This window comes from Rhincodon typus, chromosome 9, assembly GCF_021869965.1.
Source record: "Rhincodon typus isolate 14 chromosome 9, sRhiTyp1.1, whole genome shotgun sequence".
Taxonomy (NCBI): domain Eukaryota; kingdom Metazoa; phylum Chordata; class Chondrichthyes; order Orectolobiformes; family Rhincodontidae; genus Rhincodon; species Rhincodon typus.
In genome coordinates this window covers 77805347-77829106 of record NC_063340.1, presented here as the reverse complement: position 1 = coordinate 77829106, position 23760 = coordinate 77805347, and the positions used below count along the sequence as shown (strand labels likewise).

Below are 23760 nucleotides of genomic sequence, written 5' to 3'. Positions count from 1 at the left end.
TTTCAAATTTGTCATATACTTTAAATTTTTTATCTGTGTATTGAAGTGCCTTCTTTACTACCTGTGGGAATTGGCCTATTATGTTCCTTAATCATCTCCAGTCTAGAACTTTTCTATTGTTTGACAACTGTCTAATCTTCCATGTTTTTGTTTCTGATTTAACTAGGGCTGGTTCCCTTTTTATTTGATAGAAAATGTATATTTTCTCTCCCTTTTTTTTCAATTTTTTTTTGCAGTGAATCTAATAGCGTTATTGTCATTGTTTCTTGGATACCCTTTTATACTTGCATTATCTAATTCTTTTTTCCTCTTGAACTGCATCCGACATTGCTTCCCTTCTTGTTTAACTAAAAATGTACATATCTAGAAATTGGACTTGAACACCTAGTAGAAACCATCATTTCCACTTACATAGGGTGGGATTTTATGCAGAAACCCCACTGTCCAGCTTAAAAGTTGGGGACGAGATCATCTCCACTTGGCTGGGAAGATCTGAGACAATGTTATGGGAGTCAGTCTGTTAACTAGCCCAGACTTGGAGACTTCAGCCCCTGTTTCAGCAGAAGTTCAGTTCCAGTGTTGCTACTATTCAGTGCTGGAATTGACACCCAGGAAAATGGGGAGTTTTTGATGGGGTCAGTTAAGAGACAGGCAAAGGGGAGTGGGAATTAAACCTGGGTTCGGGAAGGCAGGGAACACCCCCTGTGACTGGTCAAATACTGGTGATGGAAAGAGATTCTGAAATCCTCATTAGCGGGCACTTTGACCAAGAACATGCCGGTTGCATGAAATGTTCTGTGCTGCTGGCAAAGTACCAACAAGGCAGGAAGGTGACTGGAACTGAGCCCCATCATGCCACCTGATTTAATGTCCCTAAAGATCCCATCACTTTCCCTCACCAGCCAACTGCTATTATTCTACCTACTTTTATTTCCCTTCAGCCTTACTTTCAGATAACTTGTCACGCATTATTGTTACCTGTGTTAACTTCGATTAATACTGTTATCACTGCCCTTGTTATCGCATTCCTACCTCCGTCTGGAATTTCCCCTTCCTGCCTTCACTCACCTGCACTTGGGTTGGCCCTCAATCTAAATTCTTGGTGTTTGACACAGTGCACGATACAAATCCATCCTCTTGCCAGTGATGCCATGGAATAGAGAAGATCTGTTGGCTCCTGATGGGCCATCACAGAGGGCAATTAAGAGTCAACCACATTACTGTGGGTCTGGAGTCACATGTAGTCCAGACCAGGTTGCAGATTTCCTGCCCTGAAGGGGATTAGTGAACTAGATGGATGTTTCCTGAGAATCAACAATGGATTCATCGTCATCATTAGACTCTTAATTCCAGATTTTTATTCAGTTCAAATTCCACCATATGCCACGGTGGGATTCTAATCCAGGTCCCCAAAACATTATCCTCTGGGCATTAGTGATATTATCTAGTGATAATATCACTAGGCTGTCACCTCCCCAAGTAATGCCTAGTAAAGAATCAGAATAAAAGATCCCAGTATAAAAGTTGAAGTTGATCAAATACTGTAAACACCTGATGTCTTTGCTGTTAAGACTACTGACATTTCATTTGTGTAATACAACAAGTTAAATAATTCAGGTTCTAATGTCGCTTTGATATGCTGGGATTTTTCATTAGATTACTGGGGAGCCACACGTTTATCCTTTTGAGGTTTACTTGCAGTTCTTCTGTTCTCTTGAGATTAATAAATGACTGAAGTAGTTGATTTCTCAAATTATTTGTTTGTACTTTGAAAATAATGGGCCCAGCGCCTCAAGTAGACTTCTTGCTCTGTGTTATCTTATGACTAGCTAAGTAATGGGTTATAGGCTAATTTAATTCAAATTTACAATAATGTCCAAAAACATTGGTAATCTTTAAGGGAGTTGCCCAGAATTCTGCTGCTTGCATCATGGAAAGCACCCTGGCCCCTAGCCTAGCCCAAGGCAACCTCTGTCCTCATTTATGTTATTTGGACAAGTTACAAGTCCTTTCGGAGTCCTTGTTTATTGGCAACCTCATTCCTTGCTCCAGCTCATGGCTTTACAAGGTGTCGTAATCTTTAACCAGCTGTTAGGAATGGATAGAATTGCAATATTAACAATGTCACGGACATATTTTAAGGAAAACTTAGTCTCACTTGCAAATTGCGTCTACTATGAAAGCAAAGTACTGCAGGTGGTGGAAACTTGAAATAACTTAATTTCGATCTGAGGAAAGGTTATCCAGCTTAATGTTAACTCTCTTTCCCTCTGCATGGATGCTGCCTGACCTGCTGAGTTTTTCCAGCTTAGTTGTGTTCTTTTTATAACTGAGAATGACTGACTGTCTGTTTAGAATGTGCAGTTGAGATTTAATCAATTAAAGTTGGGGGACTGACTGATTCTGCTTATCTACTGTGTTTGATGTTACATTTTACTCAACACCAAAAACAAAATACGCATAGCAATTGCTGGACAGCTGAAATAAAAACTGTAAAATGGTGAAAATGTTCAATAGGTTTGGCACCATGTGTGGAAAGAAAGAGTCGAGTTGATGCTGCAATCTGATCATCTTTTATCTGGAGAGAACGGGAGGTCTTTGACTTGATACATGGACTGTATGTTTCTCTCCACAGATGCTGTCAGACCTGCTGAGTCTTCCAGCACTTTTTTTGTTAATAACGTTATCTTTCCCAAACTCCTTATAAACTGCAGAAGTTTGCTAACTTACAGTGCGCACATATGGGTGTAATCCTGGGAGTATCCTGGTTCAAAACTGAGGTAGACCTGTTTAAGCCTCAAGATGATGTTTGGAATCTGCCTTTTTGGTGTTAACCCTTCTCTTCCAACATTTAGACAGCTTTCTAGAAGCACTTTATTTACCTTAGTTTGAAATTCAGTAAGATTGTTTTTCTGTGGCTTTTAGGGGGGAAAAATCTTGTGCTTTCAGAGTGTACAGATTGTTTTGGTGAGATAGTGAAATGCAGAACCTATCTTCTGTTGTGTATGTTTCTGATATCAAGTGCACACTGTGCTGTGACTAGATAGAACAAAGGATTGAACCAATTTCCCCCATGTTTTTAGACAATGAATCTTCTATTAGGGAAGGTAAGCCCTTAAGATTGGTGGGTGGAGGTTGCTTCTGTGGAACCTACACACCAGAATGCACTGCCTGAGAGCCCTGTTTCTGTGCAGCACTTGGTGTACTCAGTTTATCGTGGAATCAGAGATTGTGATTTTTGTCCTTTTAGAACTGAATGTAGGACTGTAACCTGATTGATCAATCAAGATGTTTCTGCTTGCAGTTTAAATAGTTCAGTGAGATTTCCACATCAATTGGCACTTTATTATCAGTCAAAACGGTAGAAAAACATTGTAAGAAGATACTACATGTGCAAAGGATGTAGGTGATTTCAGAAACAATGTTCTTCAATGATATCTATAGGAATGTTTTGGAACAATGTAAGATTATAATCCGATGTGACTGAAACATCTTGCACAAATAACTTGGTAAATTTTAAATTTCAATAAATTGTTTGTTTTCCTCCTTCCTGCAATGCCCACTCCCTTTGTGTTATTAATGTTGATATCTCCACATATACCATACCAATTACACTTTGTTAGATTTTGTTTTTGAGTAATCTTTGTGCTTGCTCTATAGCAACTGTAATATCTTTTGCAAACTTCCTTCCTGGTTGATGGGAGTTGGATACTGGAGACAACTGCAGTCTGTGAACTAAGCAGAGGATCGACTCTAGTATTTGATAACTTCTGTATGCTGTAGTAGCAACACTGACCATTTAAAGGGGGATGGTGGATGGTTTTTTGAGGTCACCTCAGGGCATGGTCATCAAAAGTTGGTGCTGCTCTTTGCATTTTTCTTGAATTAGTTGGGCAGTGGTATTTATGTCTGTGGTGTATCTTGATGGATGAAAACTGGACTGTGACTCCAGAAGGAGCTGCTCGGCCATCAGGAGGAGGGAAGGAGAGGATCTTTTCTGATTGCAGCAACTACAGTGGCTACCAATCAGACTTGTCTCAATTCTTGAAATGACCCTGGCACAAACCCCTCTTCCTGAATTATGAAGTTGTGCATCCGTGTCAGGAACATATCTCCACTGTGTTTCAGAATTTCAGAGGGTTTCCAAATGCTTCAGAGACTTTGTTTTTTAGCCTTTGATACTGTCAACTATGAAAGATTATAGAGTATCTTTTTCAAATTTGGCATCATTCAGAAATGTACAACCATCCTACGCCTACTCCACGATGACATGCAAGACATGATCCTCACCGATTGGGATAAACAGAGAACCTACTTCAGTGAGGATTGGGATCTTTGAGTTATCCCACTGCACCAACTATCTCCTTCATCTTCCTCGCTGCAATCCAGCTCCTCACCTCCAGCAGATCACCCACAGGTGAGTAGATAATCTGCAGGAGAGGAAACTGTTCAAGCTACTCCACCTTCAATCCAAAACCAAAATCAGTACAACATCAATCACTGGGCTCTAGAATGAAAATAAAAAATATTTGTGTGTATGTGCTCACCTGGAAACTGAGCTCCAGGTCATTTTGACTCCTCTGACAAAGCACTTGAGAAAACAAGCCTCTCATTAAACAACTGGAAAACCAAGATCGTTTTCCAACTATCTCCGAGAGTGTAACACTTCCTCCTAATGATTTAAGATCGGTGGTGACTTCCTGAAAAATAGAGCTTTTTCTATATCTTGGGATCCTCCTCTTAATGAGTAATAAATCTCATTATCGCCTCCAGCATGCCAGTTTAGCTTTTGGCCAACAGAGGAAGAGTATTTAAGGATCAGAATTTCAAATCCTAGACTAACACCATGATTTGGTGAACAGTAATGATCTCTGAGCTTCAGAGGTTTGGAAGTGCCTGCTGCTTCCAAGTGCCGCAGAAGGACTAGCAAGAACGCATTCACAAGATCCTCCAGATCTGGTGGCAAAAAAGATAGTTCAATAGCAGTGGTCTTCTTCCTAAGCCAATGTGCCCAGCACTGAAGCGCTAATGATGTCAAACCAAATCCATTTGGAAGGATGTTTGTATGCCTGGCATCATACTCCTGAAGCAACTGTCCTATTTGGAACTTGGTCACTGCAGGAGATTCCCAGGATAACAGCAGAAACGCTTTAGGGATGTCCTCAAAGCATCCCCGAAGGGGTCAAACATTCCTACACTCTCATCCAGCTTCTGACTTGTGACTAACTAAAATGGAGAAGGTTTATATAGGAAAGCTCCACGCATATTGAGACACATTTTTGGGAGCACCCAGAGGTATGGTTGAGGTGTCAGAGATGGTGCACAAACCTCAAAACAACTCATCTGTCCGGTCCTTTGAGCTCCACCCCCATCTGGTATGACTTTGTAGATCGCACGTTGGAGTTATTGCAATCTCGGAAGCCGCTGAATCAGAGTACAGGCCAGTTACCCTTGATCCCAAGGGGCTGCTTAAGAAGAAAAGTTAGACGATTGCAGATTGACCGGGACCACTGTAGAAATTCATGGCTTGTGTCAATAACAACACCATGTTCCATTTATCTCATTAACTTAATGTGGTAAAACGTCCTGAGGCATTTTACAGGAGTTCTTTCAAACAACATTTGACAGTAATAATGGGTTTGGTATACTCTTAGACTGTGAATTACTATATGCACTGTTGTTTTTTGAGCTTAACATGATATTCTGATTTTGATTTTAATGATGTTATGATCTCCTGTTTGCATTAAGTTGAGGTAAAAGTGTTTGTAGCATCTTCTGTCTCTTTTTCTTATCAATTTTTTTTTTTTTTTTTGTTTATATGGCTACCCGATTCAACAATGGCACAAAGCCACAGCAATGCTGTCTGGATAATGATTAGTGACAGCTAAAAGTGCTGATGTGTCATAAATGTGCACAAAATTTTCAATTGTTTTCTCTCCTTCAGCAATACCTGATTCCTGAAAAGCAGCATAAATACTAAGAACATTCTTTCTGTAGAAAATTTTTATTTTCTCATGCTATATGATTATGATACATTATAACCTTGTGTCCAATTATAATTTGGAGTATTTTTAATCATGTTCACTCGGTTAAACAGGAGTGATTTCTCTGATGGCCTCAGGTTTAAACAGTGAATGGTTGTCCCGCACTGAACAAGGTGGTGTTGGGGGTTCAATGCTTGGCCTGTGCTGGGTAATTGATTTCTGTCAGAGCAGGGAAAGAGCACTGAAATTGGCATTTTGAAAGTGGATGAAACTAGACTCAAGATCAGCTTGTAATATTCACTGCAGTTAAACAGCCACCATTGGTAGTTATATTTGCATGGTGGATGTGCATTAGCTGCTTATTTGCTGTTGATGCCCTCAGCCAGATCCTCATTAACTCAAGATTTGACAATTCCAATGCACTTCAGCTTGGATTCCCATGTCATACACTATATAAATTTGAGGTCATCCAAAACTTAGGTGCCCATGTTGTCTTAACCATCAACAAATTCCCAACCTCAATACTTCGCTGATTCCCAATCAAAGAATATTTTGATTTTAAAATTCTCATCCTTGTTTTCAAATGCCTCCATTTTCTTGCCCCTTCTTGTCTTTCTCATTTTCTCCCATCCCACAACCCTCAGATATCTGTGCTCCTCCAATTTTGGCCACATGTGCATTCCCGATTTAATTGCACCACTATTGGTGGTCACCTCTTCAGCTTTCCCCTGCACCATACGCTTGAATACCCTATCTACATCTTTCTAACTTCTCTACCTTGCTTTCATCCTTTAAGACACTTCTAAAACTTTGACTGAGATTTTGGTCACATGTTCTAATATTGGCGTGCTTTGCTTTCAATGCAATGGCAAAGCACCTTGGGATTTTTAATTATGTCATAAGGTACAATGTAGATAAGTTGTCACAGTTGTACATCTTGAGAACAATATTTATTAATCATTAATCGTAGAATCCCTACAGTGTGGAAGCAGGCCATTCAGCCCATCAAGTCCACACCAACCCTTTAATGGCATCCCACCCAGACCCACCCCTGCACCCAATCCCTGTAATCCTGCGTTTCCCATGGCTAATCCACCAAATCTGCCCATCCCTGGACTCGATGGGCAATTTTGTATGGCCAATCCACCTAACCTGCATATCTTTGGACTATGGAATGAAACCCATGCAGACATGGGGAGGATGTGCAAACTCCACACAGACAGTTGCCTGAGGGTGGAATCGAATCTGGGTTCCTGGCACTGTGAGGCAGCAGTCTAACCAGCAGTGCTAATTTGCTGGTTAGAAAGAGAGAAACAAAACTGATGTACCAAATTTGTGAATGTAGCTCAGTAACTCTCAATGGGACATTCTTCATACTACCGGTAATTCATGGTGGAGAGTGAATGCCTGTGGGGATAAAACTGGGACAACTGAATGGAATGACTTTCACTGTGGAGAGACAAACTAACAAGGTATCAGTCATGCTTAAATAGGCAACATTTTTGTTCCTGAGCTAGAAAGTCCTGGATTCAGATCTCCTGCCATAAACTTTAGGGATAATCCACTGGAGTGTTGATGAAATGTTGCACTGTCAGGGGTGGTGTCATTCCCTTGCGACATCTACCTCCTTGGTTGGAGGAAAACATGGTATTAGACTAGTTGGAAAATGAACAGGAGGGGTTCCTCCCAGTGGGTTTGCCAGTATTGAAGAGTAAAGGGTTAATATTTGAATAAATAATCAAGGTAAAAAAACAAAATTGCTGGAGAGGCTCAGCAGGTCTGGCAGCATCTGTGAAGGAAAAAACAGAGTTAACGTTTCAGGTCTGGTAACCCTTCCTCAGAGTTCTGAGGAAGGGTCACCGGACCCGAAACATTAACTCTTTTTTTCCTACACAGATGCTGCCAGACCTGCTGAGGTTTTCCAGCAATTTTATTTTTGTTCCTGATTTACAGCATCCGCAGTTCTTTCGGTTTTTAAATAATCAGGGTATTCATTTTGGGTTCACTGTCACTAGCTCTTATTATGTGATGGTATTGTGTTGATGTAGTGGGTATTTGGTGTCACATAAAAGGAGACTCAGAACAATTCAACAATATCCTCAATAATTATCAATCCATTAAACCTAATGCCACAATGCAACAAAGAAAGCAGTAATTTCCTGGAATCCACAGTATTTAAATTTGCGTAAGAAAAAGAGGTATAAGTTAGCAGCAAGTTATTTTTCAAAATGTGACACTTTTTTTTTTACACATCCTCCCCCTCTCTCTCTCTCCCAAACTTAGTTTCATCACTCCCCAATTCACTTACAACCTCTCCATCTTTGCCATGCACGTGGGAGCCTCCCCAATTCTTCCATTTCTCTCAAACCTCACTGTCTTACCATAGCCCCTGAGGCTCCCCCTGTCTCCCTACACACCCCCACCCCCGACCTGTTATGGTGTTTATCAGACCTCCTGTGTCTCCCCGCCCCCACTTCCACCTTCTCCCTTCTCCCTGGACCTGGTGCAGTCCAGCACCTTGGCAAAAAGGTGGCTCTCCAGTACCCATACCTCCTCCCTCACCCCCATCCCAGGCCCCAAGAAAACTTTCCACATCAAGCAGATGTTCACCTGCACATCTGCCAATGTGGTATACTGCATCCGTTGTACCCAGTGTGGCTTCCTCTACATCGGGGAAACCAAGCGGAGACTCGGGGACCGCTTTGCAGAACACCTACGCTCGGTTCGCAACAAACAACTGCACCTCCCAGTCGCGAACCATTTCAACTCCCCCTCACATTCCTCAGACGACATGTCCATCCTGGGCCTCCTGCAGTGCCACAACGATGCCACCCGAAGGTTGCAGGAACAGCAACTCATATTCCGCTTGGGAACCCTGCAGCCCAATGGTATCAATGTGGATTTCACAAGTTTCAAAATCTCCCCTCCCCCCACCGCATCCCAAAACCAGTCCAACTCGTCCCTGCCTCCCTAACCTGTTCTTCCTCCCACCTATCCCCTCCTCCCACCTCAAGCCGCACCTCCATCTCCTACCGACCAACCTCGTCCCGCCCCCTTGACCTGTCCGTCCTCCCTGGACTGACCTATCCTCTTCCTAACTCCCTACCTACACTCACCTTTCCTGGCCCCATCCCCGCCTCTTCGACCTGTTTGTTTCCTCTCCACCTATCCTCTCCTCTATCCCTCTTCTATCCGCCTCCCACTCTCTCCCTATTTATTTCAAAACCCCCTTCCCCTCCCCCTTTTCTGATGAAGGGTCTAGGCCCGAAACGTCAGCCTCTCTGCTCCTATGATGCTGCTTGGCCTGCTGTGTTCATCCAGCCCTGCACCTTGTTGTCTCCAGTACTTGTTCCCTTACTGCAGGTATTTACTTACTTCTTTCACTGCTCCTCTAGTCGTAGGCTGGTTCTCTCCCATGCTGGCTGCTGATAGGTTTGCAAATAAATCTATTTGCAACCAGCATGGGAGAGAACCAGCGTGTGATTGGAAGGGATGTTTCTCACCATTTCTTTCCTTTCTGGGGGGTACTTTTCTCTGACTGACTGGTTGGTTGTCTCCGTGAGTGAATTTTCTCAAAATTTTTGGGGATTTAATATTTTCAGCTTTGTAAATTACAAACTTTGTCTGTGATGATGTGAGAGATGGAGAAGTTCTGAAGAGGGATACAACGTTGTAGATATTGTGCTAAGTCTAAGTATATGTAGTTCATAGAATGTGATTAAATAGATAGCTTGAGAAAACGTGAGACTGCAGCAACCTGTCTTCTGGAGATAACCCACCTCTTCAAAGGCTAACTCTCGCAATGTCAGAAATATTTTCTGTTCATCCAAGTTTTAAAAAAAGGAAATCATTCACATGGTATAAGCATCATGAGCAAGACCAGCATTTATTGCCTGTCCCTAAATGCTCTGGAGAAGATGGTGATGAACAACTGCAGTCCATCTGTTATAGGTACAGCCACAATGCTGTTCAGATGTAAGTTCTAGGATTCCTACTTGACCACAATGAAAGACTGGTTGTACAGTTTCCAATCAGTATGTTGTGTGGATTCTGGGGGAACTTGCAGGAGGTGGTGATCCCATGCATCTCCTGCCCTCATTCTTCCAGGTGATGGAGGTCACCAGGGTCTGGAAGGTGCTCTATGAGGAGCCTTGGTGAATTACTTCATCGAATTCCTGCATCTTGTAGATGGTACATCTTGTAGCCATGGCAAAAAGAATAGCTGCTTAAGGCTGTGGATATGGTGCCAATTGAGCAGAATGCTTTGTCCAGGATGGTATTGAGCTACTTGAGTGTTCGTGGAGCTGCACACAGTTTGCCAGATAGAGATTATCCCATCACATTCCTGACCTGTGTATGTAGATGATAGATGAGCTCTAGGGAGTCAGGAGGCAAGTTCCATTCAATGTAGAATTCCCAGCCTTTGATTACCTGTTGTGGCCATGGTGTTTAGTCAATAGCAACCCTCACAAACGTAATTTAAATAGACTTATTTTATTTTCCTTTACTATTGAGAAAATAAAGAAATAAAATTTTGCATTTAAAAAAAATGGCTGCCAAACTCTGCTTCTAATGGTGAAATAATTTTACATTATACTTCATTAAACTGCCTCGCATGCTGAGTAAGCTTAAGATGTTTCAGATTCAGCATTTGCTAAAATCTGTAATATTTCAAGTAAGATTAACAATATTGAAGAGTTGAACGATAGTGCTGTTTCTTGGATGGACCATTACACTGAAGTCTGTGGGGTGGGTAGACAGAATCTCTCATTTCACCTGTAATATGGTACCTCTGACAGTGCAGCATTTTGTCAATACACTACTGAAGTGTCAAACTAGATTATTTACTCAAATAGCTAAAGTGGGCCTTGGTCCAAGGTCCCTGACTCAAAAGTGAGTGTATTACCAAGGTACACATCTATTACTAATTGGCTACTTGACATGATGAACTCCAGTTACCTTGAGCTCAACATTAGGAAAATCGAAGTCATGATTTTCTGTTCCCATACGCAACTCTAATCCCATGCAAACTGAACCAGATGTTGTGTGGACTTGACATTCTGCAACTCTGTTCTGTTCTTTTAATTTCACATCTGTTGAGTCACCAGGGCTGCATTTCCCCATCATGAGACCATTGCCAACCTGTACCCCAGCCTCTGTCCTGTTCAATCAATATTTTCATTATTTCTCATAGGTTTCTGTAATTCTCCACTTTTCCAGGCCACTCTTCTCAGCTGACATATAAGTTAATCAAAACCCGTCTTGTGCAAAGTCTCATATGACTATTCAACCAATTCTTGCCAAGCTGCACTCATTTGTTATGACCTGCAAATTAATGTCCGTATTCTCATCCTCAGCTTCCATGGTCTGCCCTGGACAATCTCCTCTGAATGTACGCCACTGCACACATCCATTGCTCACCAGTGCTTTTTCTCCATTTCTGACTGTTTGTTCATACTTGTGTGTATGTATGCATTATAATGTTATATTATCAAAGTATTAAAAAAAATTTAATCAGTTTTAACAAGGCTTATGGTCTGGTTCAAAATTCTGTAATTTTTCACACCTGCCCCTGATGGTGCATGTGTAGCTTCCTTCAAGCTCAAAGTGGATCAGGATAGCCACCTTTCTGGTCTATGAGAGTCTTGAGCAAACAATAACTGCAAACATTTCTTTTGCATTGCTGCAACTGGTTATAGATAACATGGATATGATCTATCTGATGACAAGATAATGTTAGGAGCACACTAGCCCCAGGTCTGTCTCCAACCAGCGACATCTTTACTCTGACCAAGTCCTAATGACATCATTACAGTGGGTGATATTTACTATGTGCAATCGAATATTAACCCTTTCAGACAGACAGGTTTAGAACATGCCGAAGCAGGTTATGCTATGGCACAGACTATTTTGCTCAAAAGATGGTTTTTCTTGACTGTGCCATGTGTAAACAAATTCTGAAACCCTCCATCTGGCCTTTCACTTCTGCTAAGTGTACAAAAGAGTCATTTATATTCTGAAATCCATTCCACCCACCCCATTTTCTTTAATTTGCTGTGCTACCTTGTTGTCTCCTTGAGATGCACATTGCCCTCTATCCTCTGTTCCTTGCCCCCTCTCTGAGCAAAGTGAGATGTATATATGAAATGATAGCCAAAAATAGACCACCTGGTCATTCGATTCTGTCCCATTCATGTTGTAGCAAAGCACTGTGACCTCCTGGCATTTCCTTCCACTAGTAAATCTCCTGGGATGTATTATTTGAGGTTCACTATAAAGTTACATTGTGCTGATACAATTTTTGAGAGGCACCTTTATGACCTGTTCGCACAAATGTGGCAGCGCAAACTAGAATGCATTTGTCCTGACACTGCAAAAAAAACATAGATAGAGAATCTTTGCCCAAGGCAGCATTCATTTTTTTTTTGCAGAAAACTGATTTGGCAACCAGACAAATCTTCTCGCTCACAAATCAGTGGAGCTCAGCAGCTTTGCACTGTTTTATTATTTTGAAGTGGTGGGGGCCTGGGGGAAGAGGATGCTTTGGAAGAAGCATGCAACAGAATGTTAAAATGTCTTGACAGTGTGATAAGAGAAATTCAATTAATGTTGGACCTTATGCGCTTTTGTGTAGCTTTAGGTGAATAGATTTATACCATCTGTTGACATTCAGATGCCCCAGATCAGCTTGTCTGTCTTTAAAAAAAAAAATGCAGCTGGAAAAATATCTTTATTTCCACGAGTAAAATAAATATGTGCTTTTAGTTTAATACTGGTAGAAATCAATAGTGACTAGCAGAGCTGATTGAAGTAAATTTCTAGGATAATGCCTATAGTGTTTCAACGGGTGTGGGATTTTTAAAGTGTGTGCATTGTACGAGCTTGACACATACTTTTTTTCATTAGTACAATGACAATTGAGACAATATTATGTCAGTGTCTAAAGGATGGGGCACAAGCAGATTATTTGCAATAGGTGTGCAATTTATTATGAAGGGCCATGGGATACAAAGTATAGAGAAAGCAATAAACAATTCTTTACACTGACTTGGAAGGATGTGGACCTCTCTTGTTGAGAGAGAGGCTGCTGTGGTAAATTTCACTTGAACTTTTTTTGAGACCATTGCAACCTTGGTAGAAACCCAGTTTGCATGCACCCAGTGTTCAATTTCTGCTGAAGCCCTGTCAAAGTTACAGCAGTGAGGCAAAAGAAGTCTGGAGGAAACTTGCCCACAAAGTCCGTGTTCAAAACTACATTTTCTCAGCAGGTGAAGGGAATAAGGGAACTGAGTAGTTGAATGTTATGAGGACTTACTTGTGTGTTGGTTATAAATTAGCAAGTATTGGCTGAACAAAATGGCTTGTTTCCATCCTGCAGCTCTACAGGCCAGTACGAGTACAATTCTGGGAACAGGCTCATTAAACTTCAAGAAGCTTAGTGCGGAAACCTTGGGAACATGATGAGCAATATGGAAATTCTCACTCACTGAAGTGTGCACTAATGTTGGCTACCTGGATCTGGGCAACTTAACAAACCATTTTTTCTTTAAGATTACACTAAAATGGAACTTCTTTTAAAATAGCAATAAATCCTGCCTTGGTTACTGCATCTGCCACAAGAAATGTCCCTAATTCCACAGTGCAGTGATAAAATGCCAAAGTGAAACTGATGTGTAATTAACTACAACATTGACAGCACAAATTACACACTCCTTAGGAAGTTGAATTTTGGCAGTGATGTGTTGTATAGTTTTAAGATTCTTTAATTATACACTACCATGTGGGTAGAGGAAGAGGCAATATTGGAAACAACAATGGCCAGAGCATTTATTACTGTGGTGTGGGCTACAATACATGGCATTAGGATGTCTACAAAATGTCACCGCTGCAATCTCTAATGAAAAATCAATTTCGTATTCTCTGTAACATTCATTTTATTCATTAATTTACATCCACTCCTACCCTGTTTTCTCTCATCATGATCATATGCAAGAATGACAGCGATTGATGTAATTACTGACTCTCTTCGCCCTGCAAAAAACAAAACCAATTTTACCTCGGTCCTTCTGTTGAAGTGCCTTGTTGATCTCGACCTAACCCGACAATGTCTCCTGGCTCACATTCAATTTGTGGTATAGAAGCAGAGAAATGATCTCGCATTTTGTCCTCAACTTTGCTAAGCAGTGACAGATGCTGGTAGCAAGTGGTTCTAAACCAAGGTGCTGATCAACACAACTTAACTCGACTGAATGGTGTGATTTATTCAGATCAAAGCAATCACTCTGCAAATTTCCTGAAATGATTAAACTCCTGGGCTGTGTAGAAGGATCATCAAGTTGGGGTGACGGTCTATTCTGAGGGCGGCATGGTGAGCACTGGTTAGCACATGATCAGTGGTTAGCACATGATCAGTGGTTAGCACTGCTGCCTCACAGCATTAGGGACCTGGGTTAAATTTCACCCCTGGGAGAACATCTGTATGGAGTGTGTACATTCTCTCCATGTCTACATGGGTTTCCTCTGGGTGCTCCAGTTTCCTCCCACAGTTCAACGCTGTGTAGATTTGGTGCATGGCTATGCTAAATTTCCCAAAGTGTCCACGGATGCGTAGGTTGGATGGATTTACCATGGGAAATGTGGGGTTACAAGGATAAGGTGGGGAGGTAGGTCTAGGTGGGATGCCCTTCAGAGGAGTGGTGTGGACTTGATGGACCGAATGGGCTGCTTCAGCACTGTGGGGATTCTATGATTCCCTAAACCCTACTTTTTGGGGGAAAAACACTGAAAGTTTTTGTTAAGATTTTAAGATTCAAGCCTGATGGTATCAATTGGCCTAATTTTTGTTTAGGGTCAGTAACACATGCGGTAGGGAACTAATCATAACTGTCTCTCTTGCTTTGTTTTAGAAATGACCACATGTTATTAAGGGCTAGAGGGGTGTGTGAGGTTGATGTACCCTGAGAGATTTTGTTTGGAGTGGTGGGGCAATGGCTTGTCAGTTAAGCAACACATGGTATTTACTTTTGAGTCTCGTTTGCACTGATGCATTAGCTGTGAAGCGTGCTCACTGAAAAACCATTGTAACATCAACAAACAGGAAAGTGACTCATTTGATCTTTCAGTGTATACAATACCTTTCACAAAACTTGTATTTAATAAAAATAATTGGGTGAAATCTGTATTCCAAGTGAAACTATTCATGTGGGAAAGGAATACTTTCAACAGTTCAATCACTCTGCTAATATTGAACACTTACAGGTTAGTTGATTAGCTGCAGGATTTAATCTTCCAGCCATGTCCCTCAATCTGCTTTGTGAAAGTAATTTTTCTACTCTCCACTTCAATTATTCTTCTGGTTTCCTTGGGCAAGATGTCAAGTTACGAAGAAAGAAAGACATGTATTCGTAAAGTGCCTCTCGTAACCAAGGCGTCTCCTAAAAGTCTTTCAAGTGGGGCTCGTTCGGAGTCAGAAACTTGGGTTCAAGTCCCACTCCGAGATTTGAGCATAAAAATCCAGCCTGACACTCCATGTGGAAGGTGCTGCCTTTGAGGTGAACCAGGATCTTGCCACCCACTTTGGTGAATGGGCAAGATCACATGATCATATAACAAAGAGGGTTGGGGATTTCCTGCAGAGTCCTGGTCAATACTTACCCCATGAAACAGATTGCCTGTCTGATTGTTACTACATTGCGCTTGTGGGAGCTTTCTCTGCACAAGTTGTCTGCTATGTTTCCTACCTTGCAACAATGAAAATTACTTCACTGGCTGTAGAGCATTTTGGAATGTTCAGTGATTGTGAAAGGTACATAAATTTCCTTTTTTCCTTTTTGTAGTCTCTGATGTAACTCTATATCGATGGGCCAATGCAATCCTTTAAATGTGTCAGCCAGTTTGTTCACAGAAAACTGCCATGGATGGTCATGTGATAATGGACTGGGTCATCAGCTTTAGAGATGGTCAGCATAACGGAAGCAGTACTGTAATGTATGTTTGTGCTGAGATATGTGATGGAATCCTTCAAAACTCAAAACATTTAGGACATTTTAATTTCTTTATCTGGAGTCGGGCATGCTGCAGAGAGTCATACTTATGCCCCGATCATGTATGTAATGTATTTTAAAAGAGTCCCACCTTCAAAGTAAATACTAATCTGAATTGTGTTTAAATCATTCACGTTACCTCATTTCTGTTCGTGTTTGTAATATAATGAATGAGTTAAATGGTGAGTCATAGTCGTAGTCATGCAGTATGGAAACAGACCTTTCAGTCCAACCAGTCCATGCCGAACGTAATCCCAAGCTAAACTAGTCCCACCTACCTGCTCCTGGCCCATATCCCTCTAAATCTTTCCTATTCATATGTCCATCCAAATATCTTAAACGTTGTAATTGTACTCGCATCCACCACTTCCTTAGGAAGTTAATTCCACCCTCTTGTGTTTTAAAAAAAAAAAAAAATTTGCCTACTATGTCTTTTTTAAATTTCTTTCCTGTCACCTTAAAAATAGGCCCCCTAGTCTTGAAATTCCCCATCTTGGGGAAAAGACAACTACTTCTCATTATTTTATAAACTGCCATCATGTTACCTCTCAACCTTCTACGCTTCAGTGAAAAAAACTCCCAGCCTATCCAGCCTTTCGTTATAACTCAAATATTTCATACCCGGCAACATCCTGGTAAATCTCTCCTGAACCCTCTCCAGCTTGATAATATCCTTCCTATAACTGGGTGACTAGGATTGGACATAGTATTCCAGAAGATGCCTCACCAATGTCCTATACAACCTGAACGTAACATCCCAACTCCTGTACTCAAAGGACTCAGCAATGAAGGCAAGTGCGCCAAATTCCTTTTTAACCAACCTGTCTATATGTAACACGTTAGCCACAGTGCTTTTTTAGTATCAATAATTTAATTTTTCTACATGCTGGCAGTCTCATTAACTTTTTCAAGCCAGTACCTCTGATGCTCCTTGAGACTTGTTGTTTAAATGGAAGTATTCGCCAAAATCAAGAAAAATAAAACTAGATTATTGTTTGAGATAATAAGGTGTAGAGCTGGATGAACACAGCAGGCCAAGCAGCATCATAGGAGCAGGAAGGCTCTACACCTTATTATCTCAGATTCTCCAGCATCTGCAATTCCTACTATCTCTGATACTAGATTATTGTTTAGTTATTTTTATAAATAAATGTCTTGATTGACTATGAACCAATGTACTTTCTCTACCTGTTCTTTCTCTTACCCAAATCCTGACTTGGAATGTCATAATGTCCTTTAGGGAAGGAAATCTGCCATCCTTCCCAGGTCTGGCCTATTTGTCTCCAACCCCACAGCAATATGGTTGACTCTTGATTGCATTGTGAAGTGATCTGGCAACCTACTCAGTTCAAGGGTAGTTAGGATGGGCAATAAAAGCTGCATAGCCCAATGATGTGCACTTTCCATGAAGGAATTTTTAAAAAAATAGTTTTTAAGGCAGTTACATCTAAATGTACTATTCTTCTGTGAGCCTAAATGCCATATTCACTAATAGATATATAGGTACAGTACCACTTGTAAGCTTTGGAAATAAAGTGCCATTCCTTTGGTGTAACATGGTTCTGGAATTCCCTCCCTAACAGCACTTAAGTTGTAACTATACGAAATGAATTGTGGCTGTTCAAGAAGTCAGCTTGCCATGACCAGTATGAAACAGTTGTTGAGAAGGCTTATAAGGATCCTTGAGTTTGTAAACAGAGGCAGAGAGAATAAAGGCAAGGAAGTGATGCCACACCTCTACAAGTCATTGGTCAGACCTCATTTGAAGTATTGTGTTCAGGTGTGGGCACCTTAATTAAGGAAGAATGTTAAAGCCCTGGATAGAGTGCAAAAGAGATTTACAGGAATACCAGGAATGAAGGATTTTACATAAAGGGAAGTTTAGAGAAATTGGGCTTATTCTCCTTGGAAGAGACAAGACGAAGAGATGACTGAGGTGATTAAAATTATGAACAATTTTGCCAGGGTTAAAAAAATGATATCTTTTTCTACAAGTTTGTCTGTCAGTAACTGGGGTCATAATTTCAAAATTGTCAGTATAAGAGCTAGGCATGAGATGAGGGGGATCTCTTTTACTCAGAGTTGTTAGGATTTGGAATGTGCTGCCTGGGAGAGTGGTGGAGGTGGATTCCGTATGACGTTTATAAAGAGAGCTGGATATATATTTGAAAGTGATAAATTCAGAGGGCTGTGGAGCTAGGACTGGAGAATGGCACCAGCTAGATACTTTTTTAGGAGCTGGTATAGACCCAATCGGTCGATTGGCCTCCTTCTGTACTGTAAAATTCTATGTTTCTATCTCAGGGGAACTGGGGATAGGCAATAAATGCTGGCCCAGCCAGTGACACACACACACTCTGTGATCGGATAAAACAGGAAAAATTAAGGCTGTGCCCAGAGTTCAGTTTTCCTTGGGCTTTCCCCGAATGTCGTAATTTATGCTGCTGGATACCACTATCTATGGGACAGATTGCAAATGCAGTGGGTGTCATGCCTGCTAACTGAAGTGTGGGTGGGAACCCTGAGCCACATCTTTTTGGGAAGGTCTGAGCAGCAGCTAGTTGAACCCAAGGATCAAAGGTCTAGGGAATGGAGAACCTTCAGCCAGTTGGAGGCTTACAACTCCCAGTTGCTGTGGCTGCTCCCAGTACTACACTTAACTGAAACCTGGGGTTGATCATGGATGCAGACACAAGTGCGGAGGGGGTGTGCAGTGGACAGTAGCCAGGACAGAGGGTGGGTCCTGGCAGCACATCCCTTGACCAGCCAATGAGTGTGTTTGAATGAGAGACCGCACCTGGAAGTCTACAGGCAATGCCAAAAGGGTTTAGTTTCCAGCCTTGTTTCCAGTCTCTCTGTTTGCTGCAAGTTAAGCAGAAGCATCAATGAGATGAGAACCCTTAGCATTAATTACCCACTTAATCACATCATTTAGTGGCCTTCTCACCCTAGAATTTATTGGGGCAGAGACTGGAAGGTGCAAGAACTTACCCCTCCCACTTGCTTAAATGACCCCGTGACACGAAGTTCATCGTGGAGAGAATGCTGCATTCTGTACTGAGCCTTTGGTGGAGCAAAGTTGCTGTCATTGTTCTCTATTTGGTATGGGTCACAGCAGCAATGTGAGGGAAGCAGTGGCTTAGAGGTATTTTCACTGGACTAGTCGTCCATGGACCAAGACTACTGCCGTGGAGGGCATAGGATAAAATCTCAGCAAATTTGAATTCAATTCTTAAAAAAATCTAGAATTAAAGCTAGTTTAATGGTCACCGTGAAACCATTGTCAGTTGTTGTTAAAAACTTATCTGGTTCACTAATCCCTTTAGGGGAGGGAATCTGCCATCGTTACGTGGTCTGGCCTACATATGTATCACAAAGCATTGTCACTGATTCTTAACTTTGATCAGGAAAGCCTAACAAGTCACTCAGGTATATCTGTTACAAAGCCTAAAGAAAGGAAAGCAAACAGATGGACCACTCAACATTGACTCCAGGTGCTCTGGTTTCCTTCCATAGCCCAAAGGTGTGCAGGTTAGGTGGATCGGCCATGTTAAATTGCCCATAGTGTCCAGAGATGTGCAGGCTAGGTGGGTTAGCCATGGGAAATGCTGGTTTACAGGGATAGGGTAGGGGAGATTGGTCTGGGTGAGATGCACTTTGGAGGGTCAGTGTGAACTAGATGGACCAAATGGTCTGCTTCCACACTGTATGGATTCTATGCTTGATTCTATGGTTCTTAACATCAGGTGGCCTGTGCCAAAATAAGGAGAGATGTCCCATAGCTTAGTCAAGCAACAGCCTTATGTTGTTATCCTCAAGGAATCGTATCTTACAATGTCCCAGTCCCACTGGGAGACTGAGCAGAGGTGGGTGGCACTGTGATACACGAGCAAGAGGGAGTTGCCCTGGAGTGTTCAACAATGCCTCGGGACTCCATGAAGTCTCATGGAATCAGGTTATACGTGGGCAAGGAAACCTGTTGTTTACAACCTATAGTCCCCTCACCACCATCTGCCAACATCTCGTGAGTCAATAAAATAACTGGTGTTTTGAATCTCACAGATTCAGTTGCTACCCACATTCATTTACATATAAAATACAGAAATTGTCATTCATTTTCTGTACTACACCCATGATTATATTTCAGGAAGTCCTTCATTGGCTATAAAGGATTTTGAGATGTCCGTACTCATTGAAATGGTTTGTAAATACAAGTCTTCCTTAAAAGTAAATGCTACAGATGCTAAAAATCTGAAATAAAATCAGAAAACACTGGCGAAACTCAACAGATCTGGCAGTATCTGTAGAGAGAGCAGCAGTGTTTATATTTCAAGTTCAGTACTCGTTCTTCAGAATTTGCCAACTTGGTGATGTCTTGTGTCACAATAGATTTAACGCAGAAGTGACCACTTGATTCCTGGTTAATTTCAAATGTATTCTAAAAGCTGCTTTCACTAAAGTGACTGGTCTGGTGCATCATTCAAAACCACTGATGAAAGGTGATTGTAAATAACCATATTAAGAATAAGTTTCAAATGCTTTTGAAGCACAGACAAAATTGTGCAAATTCTGTTTTGTTTCAAACATGCGCTAAGCAGAAGGAAATACTTCACTGACTGCTCACGTTTTCCCTCAGGCCCCTTAATGGGAAGTTTTGAGAGAATTGGTCCATGGCCATTTTGTTCATAATCTGGAAATACAGGTTGCATGGACTGAAAGCAAGAGCACAGTCCATGCCATATGCTTGGCGAGGCATCAAAAAAAATCAATTCACTACATATAACTTTAATACGTTTTCCCTTACTTTTCTCTTTAGTGTTTTTATTGTAACACATAATAGTTCCTGCGCATAAGGAGGCCATTTAGCGCCTCGCGTCTGCACCTTTGTCTATAGCTATACATGATGTGGAGGTGCCGGTGTTGGATTGACAAAGGGGCTGCACTCCGAAAGCTTGTGATTTCAAATAAACCTGTTGGACTATAACCTGGCGTCGTCAGACTTCTGACCTTATAACTATATAAAAGAATTAGCTAGGTTATGGGTTTGGGTGGGATATTCTTCATGAGCTCGGTGCAGACTTGGTGGACCATTCGGCTCTTTCTGCACTGTCTGGATTCAATGATTCAGTGATTCTATGCCAGCTATTTGGATAGACCCACTTGCCTTGTACCCTATTGTCCAGCATACCTTTTCTCTTCAGACAATTATCTGATATCTTTTGATATCATAATTAAATTTGCCTCCTCTGCACACTTAGGCATTGCATCACAGATCCTAACCACTTGCTGCTCGGAAGTTTTTCCTCACATCACCTCTGGTACTTTTACCATTCACCTTAAATGAAACCTGCCTGGTTGGCAACCTCTCTTGTGGTTTATTTGTTGAATCCTTACATTTTATTGGATAAAGATGTAGCCTGTTCCGTCAGGCCCCAGATGTACTGTTTATACTTGCAGCAACTTTGAAGCAGAAAAGAGCAGGAGCAGGTCTGACTCATGGCACCTGTTATGCTACAGTAAATTCTGGCCCAATATTACTCTGAAGAGTATTATATTTCCTCTAGCCATTCAATTCAAAATAATGCAGATTTACAGAAAGTGGAGCAGCCAAAGCTTTGAGCTGAGACTTTGACCTTGTAACTGGATTATATTGAGTAGTTTTGCTGTTCCTTCAATTGTGAACTTTGTTGAATCATCTTTTCCATTGAACAGTTCCTGGCGTGATGCCTTGGACATTTGAGGAGCCATAATATGGGACTGATATTCCCACCTGGTGACTTTCTGATTTCAGTCATGGGATTGGACAGAAGTTTTGAAGCAGCAGTTCCTGCTTCCATTCAGACAGTCTTCCCCTGACCGCATGATGTGCTTGCACATCTTGGCAGTGGAACAACATCAGCAGGAGAGCTGGGCTGAGGTGTCTTGCTTTCTCTCCTCAGCACGGAGGGAATATGTCACAGGGAGGGGAAGAAGAATTTGTGCTTCGTACCTTTAATTGCATCTTGGATCCTTCATAGCGTCACTTTTCCACACAGACCCCAACCATCACCAACCCCTAAAATTACTACTTCAATGAGATTTTTGCAATCGTTTGATGATGACTCTGTTCTTGTTGTAGCTGCATATTTCTACAACTGTTTACAATTCATTTACAAATAAATTATTTGAAGCAAAGACCAATCAGCTTTTTCCAGGCATGCCTTTTATTTGATGAAATGATAAAATTCATACCAGCAGATGCTGCATAAATAACAAATTACACAATAAAAAACAATTGTGTAATTTTGCCATTGCTTGAGAGACAATAAAACATTTTTGTCAGATTTTTAGATTCACAAGGTAATGCTCAGATGGACAATCAACCTTAACTCATAAATTATCTACAGCATGGAAGTAGGCCATTCAGTCCATCAAGTCCACACTGATCCTGCAAAGAGCATCCCACCAGACCCAACCCCTGTAACCTTTCATTTCCCATGGCTAATCCACCTAACCTACACATTCTTGGCACTATAAGAAATTTAGTATGGCCAGTCCACCTAACCTGCATATCTTTGGACTGTGGGAGGAAACCAGGGCACTCAGAGAAAACCCACACAGACACAGGGAGAATGTACAAACTCCACACATAAAGTCACCTGAGGGTGGAATCGAACCTAGGTCCCTGGTACTTTGAGGCAGCAGTGCTAGCCACTGTGCCACCCTGTTTTGTTTTTTTTTAAAGAAAACTGTGAACCAAGCTGATAATTTGACAGTGTTCTAATCTTTTCATTCTTGTCAGAACAGTGAAAGTTCAGAAGTTGTCACTATCTGACTTGTCACTATCTTAAAAAAAGGAATACTGTCAGGAAGAATTCAGTGTTATTTTCATTACAAAGAATGTATGTGTGTCAGGTTCTATAACATGCTGAATGTATTAACACAAACCAAAAAAGGTTTTTCTCAGGCATCAATATGTAATTCCACAGAAGAAGCAGGCCATAATTGAGCACTGATGGATGCTAAAGTGGCAATTTTGCTGGAGACGATCATGATGTGATTAGTGTAAGAAATCTACCTTGTACACAGCTGCAGTAATGCTGCTATTTTGGTACTGAGTTGAGACATTTTTGATGCAAAATTGAGAGTGCATTACTCTAAACCTGGCTTCTGCTTGATGCCAACGTTGGTATGCCTTTCTTTATCAGTGCATTTTCTCAAGTGGACTTCTTTATGTGTGAGCCAAGGCAGTTTCGTTTTAACTGTTGGCAACACCAGTGTGTGTGTCTGATCTTATCTTCGCTCAATGTTGAATTGTCCACTTTGCAGCAGATGGCACTAGATTATAATTAGGAACTGCAAGCCAACATGACTTTTGGTTACTGAGGCTGTATTTGCCTTTGTTGATGTGCCCGCCATGAACAGCTGACTCGACAATAAATCACGAAAGGTAATTAACATGTGAACTGTTTTTTTGCACCCTAAAAATACATATCCAATATATTAAATAAGACAGTAAGGTAGAGTATTCTCCTGCTTAATATGGATCACAGTCTAATATTTTATTTCTCCCTCCTTTGCTTTGCAGGTGGATCAGTGAAATGACATTTGTCCTAGTCCTCCCACGTTGATGCGACAATCAAGAAGTCAGAACGCCTCTTCTTCCTCAGGAGGCTTTGGAAATTCAGCATGTTCATTAGGACCCTCAGCAGCTTTTACAGATGCACCATAGAAAACATTGTATCTGAGTGCAT

At 41.3% G+C, this 23760-nt stretch overlaps 1 protein-coding gene across 6 annotated transcripts in view; it reads left to right on the top strand.

The window, feature by feature from the left end:
- The window catches only part of zgc:174356 (uncharacterized protein LOC100137120 homolog), an 88308-nt gene extending 64554 nt beyond the window's left edge, over window positions 1–23754 (top strand). For 2 of the 6 annotated variants that reach the window (XM_048600597.1, XM_048600592.1), the window contains exon 7: window positions 3661–5668. In XM_048600597.1, the coding sequence (XP_048456554.1) occupies window positions 3661–3739 (79 nt within the window). In that variant the 3' untranslated portion in view covers window positions 3740–5668. Of the gene's footprint in view, window positions 1–3660; window positions 5669–13362; window positions 13528–15820; window positions 15850–23594 lie in introns of those variants that run through there. The other 4 variants (XM_020513153.2, XM_048600596.1, XM_048600594.1 and 1 more) reach the window with 4 other exon arrangements.
- Window positions 23755–23760: the final 6 nt, after the last annotated feature.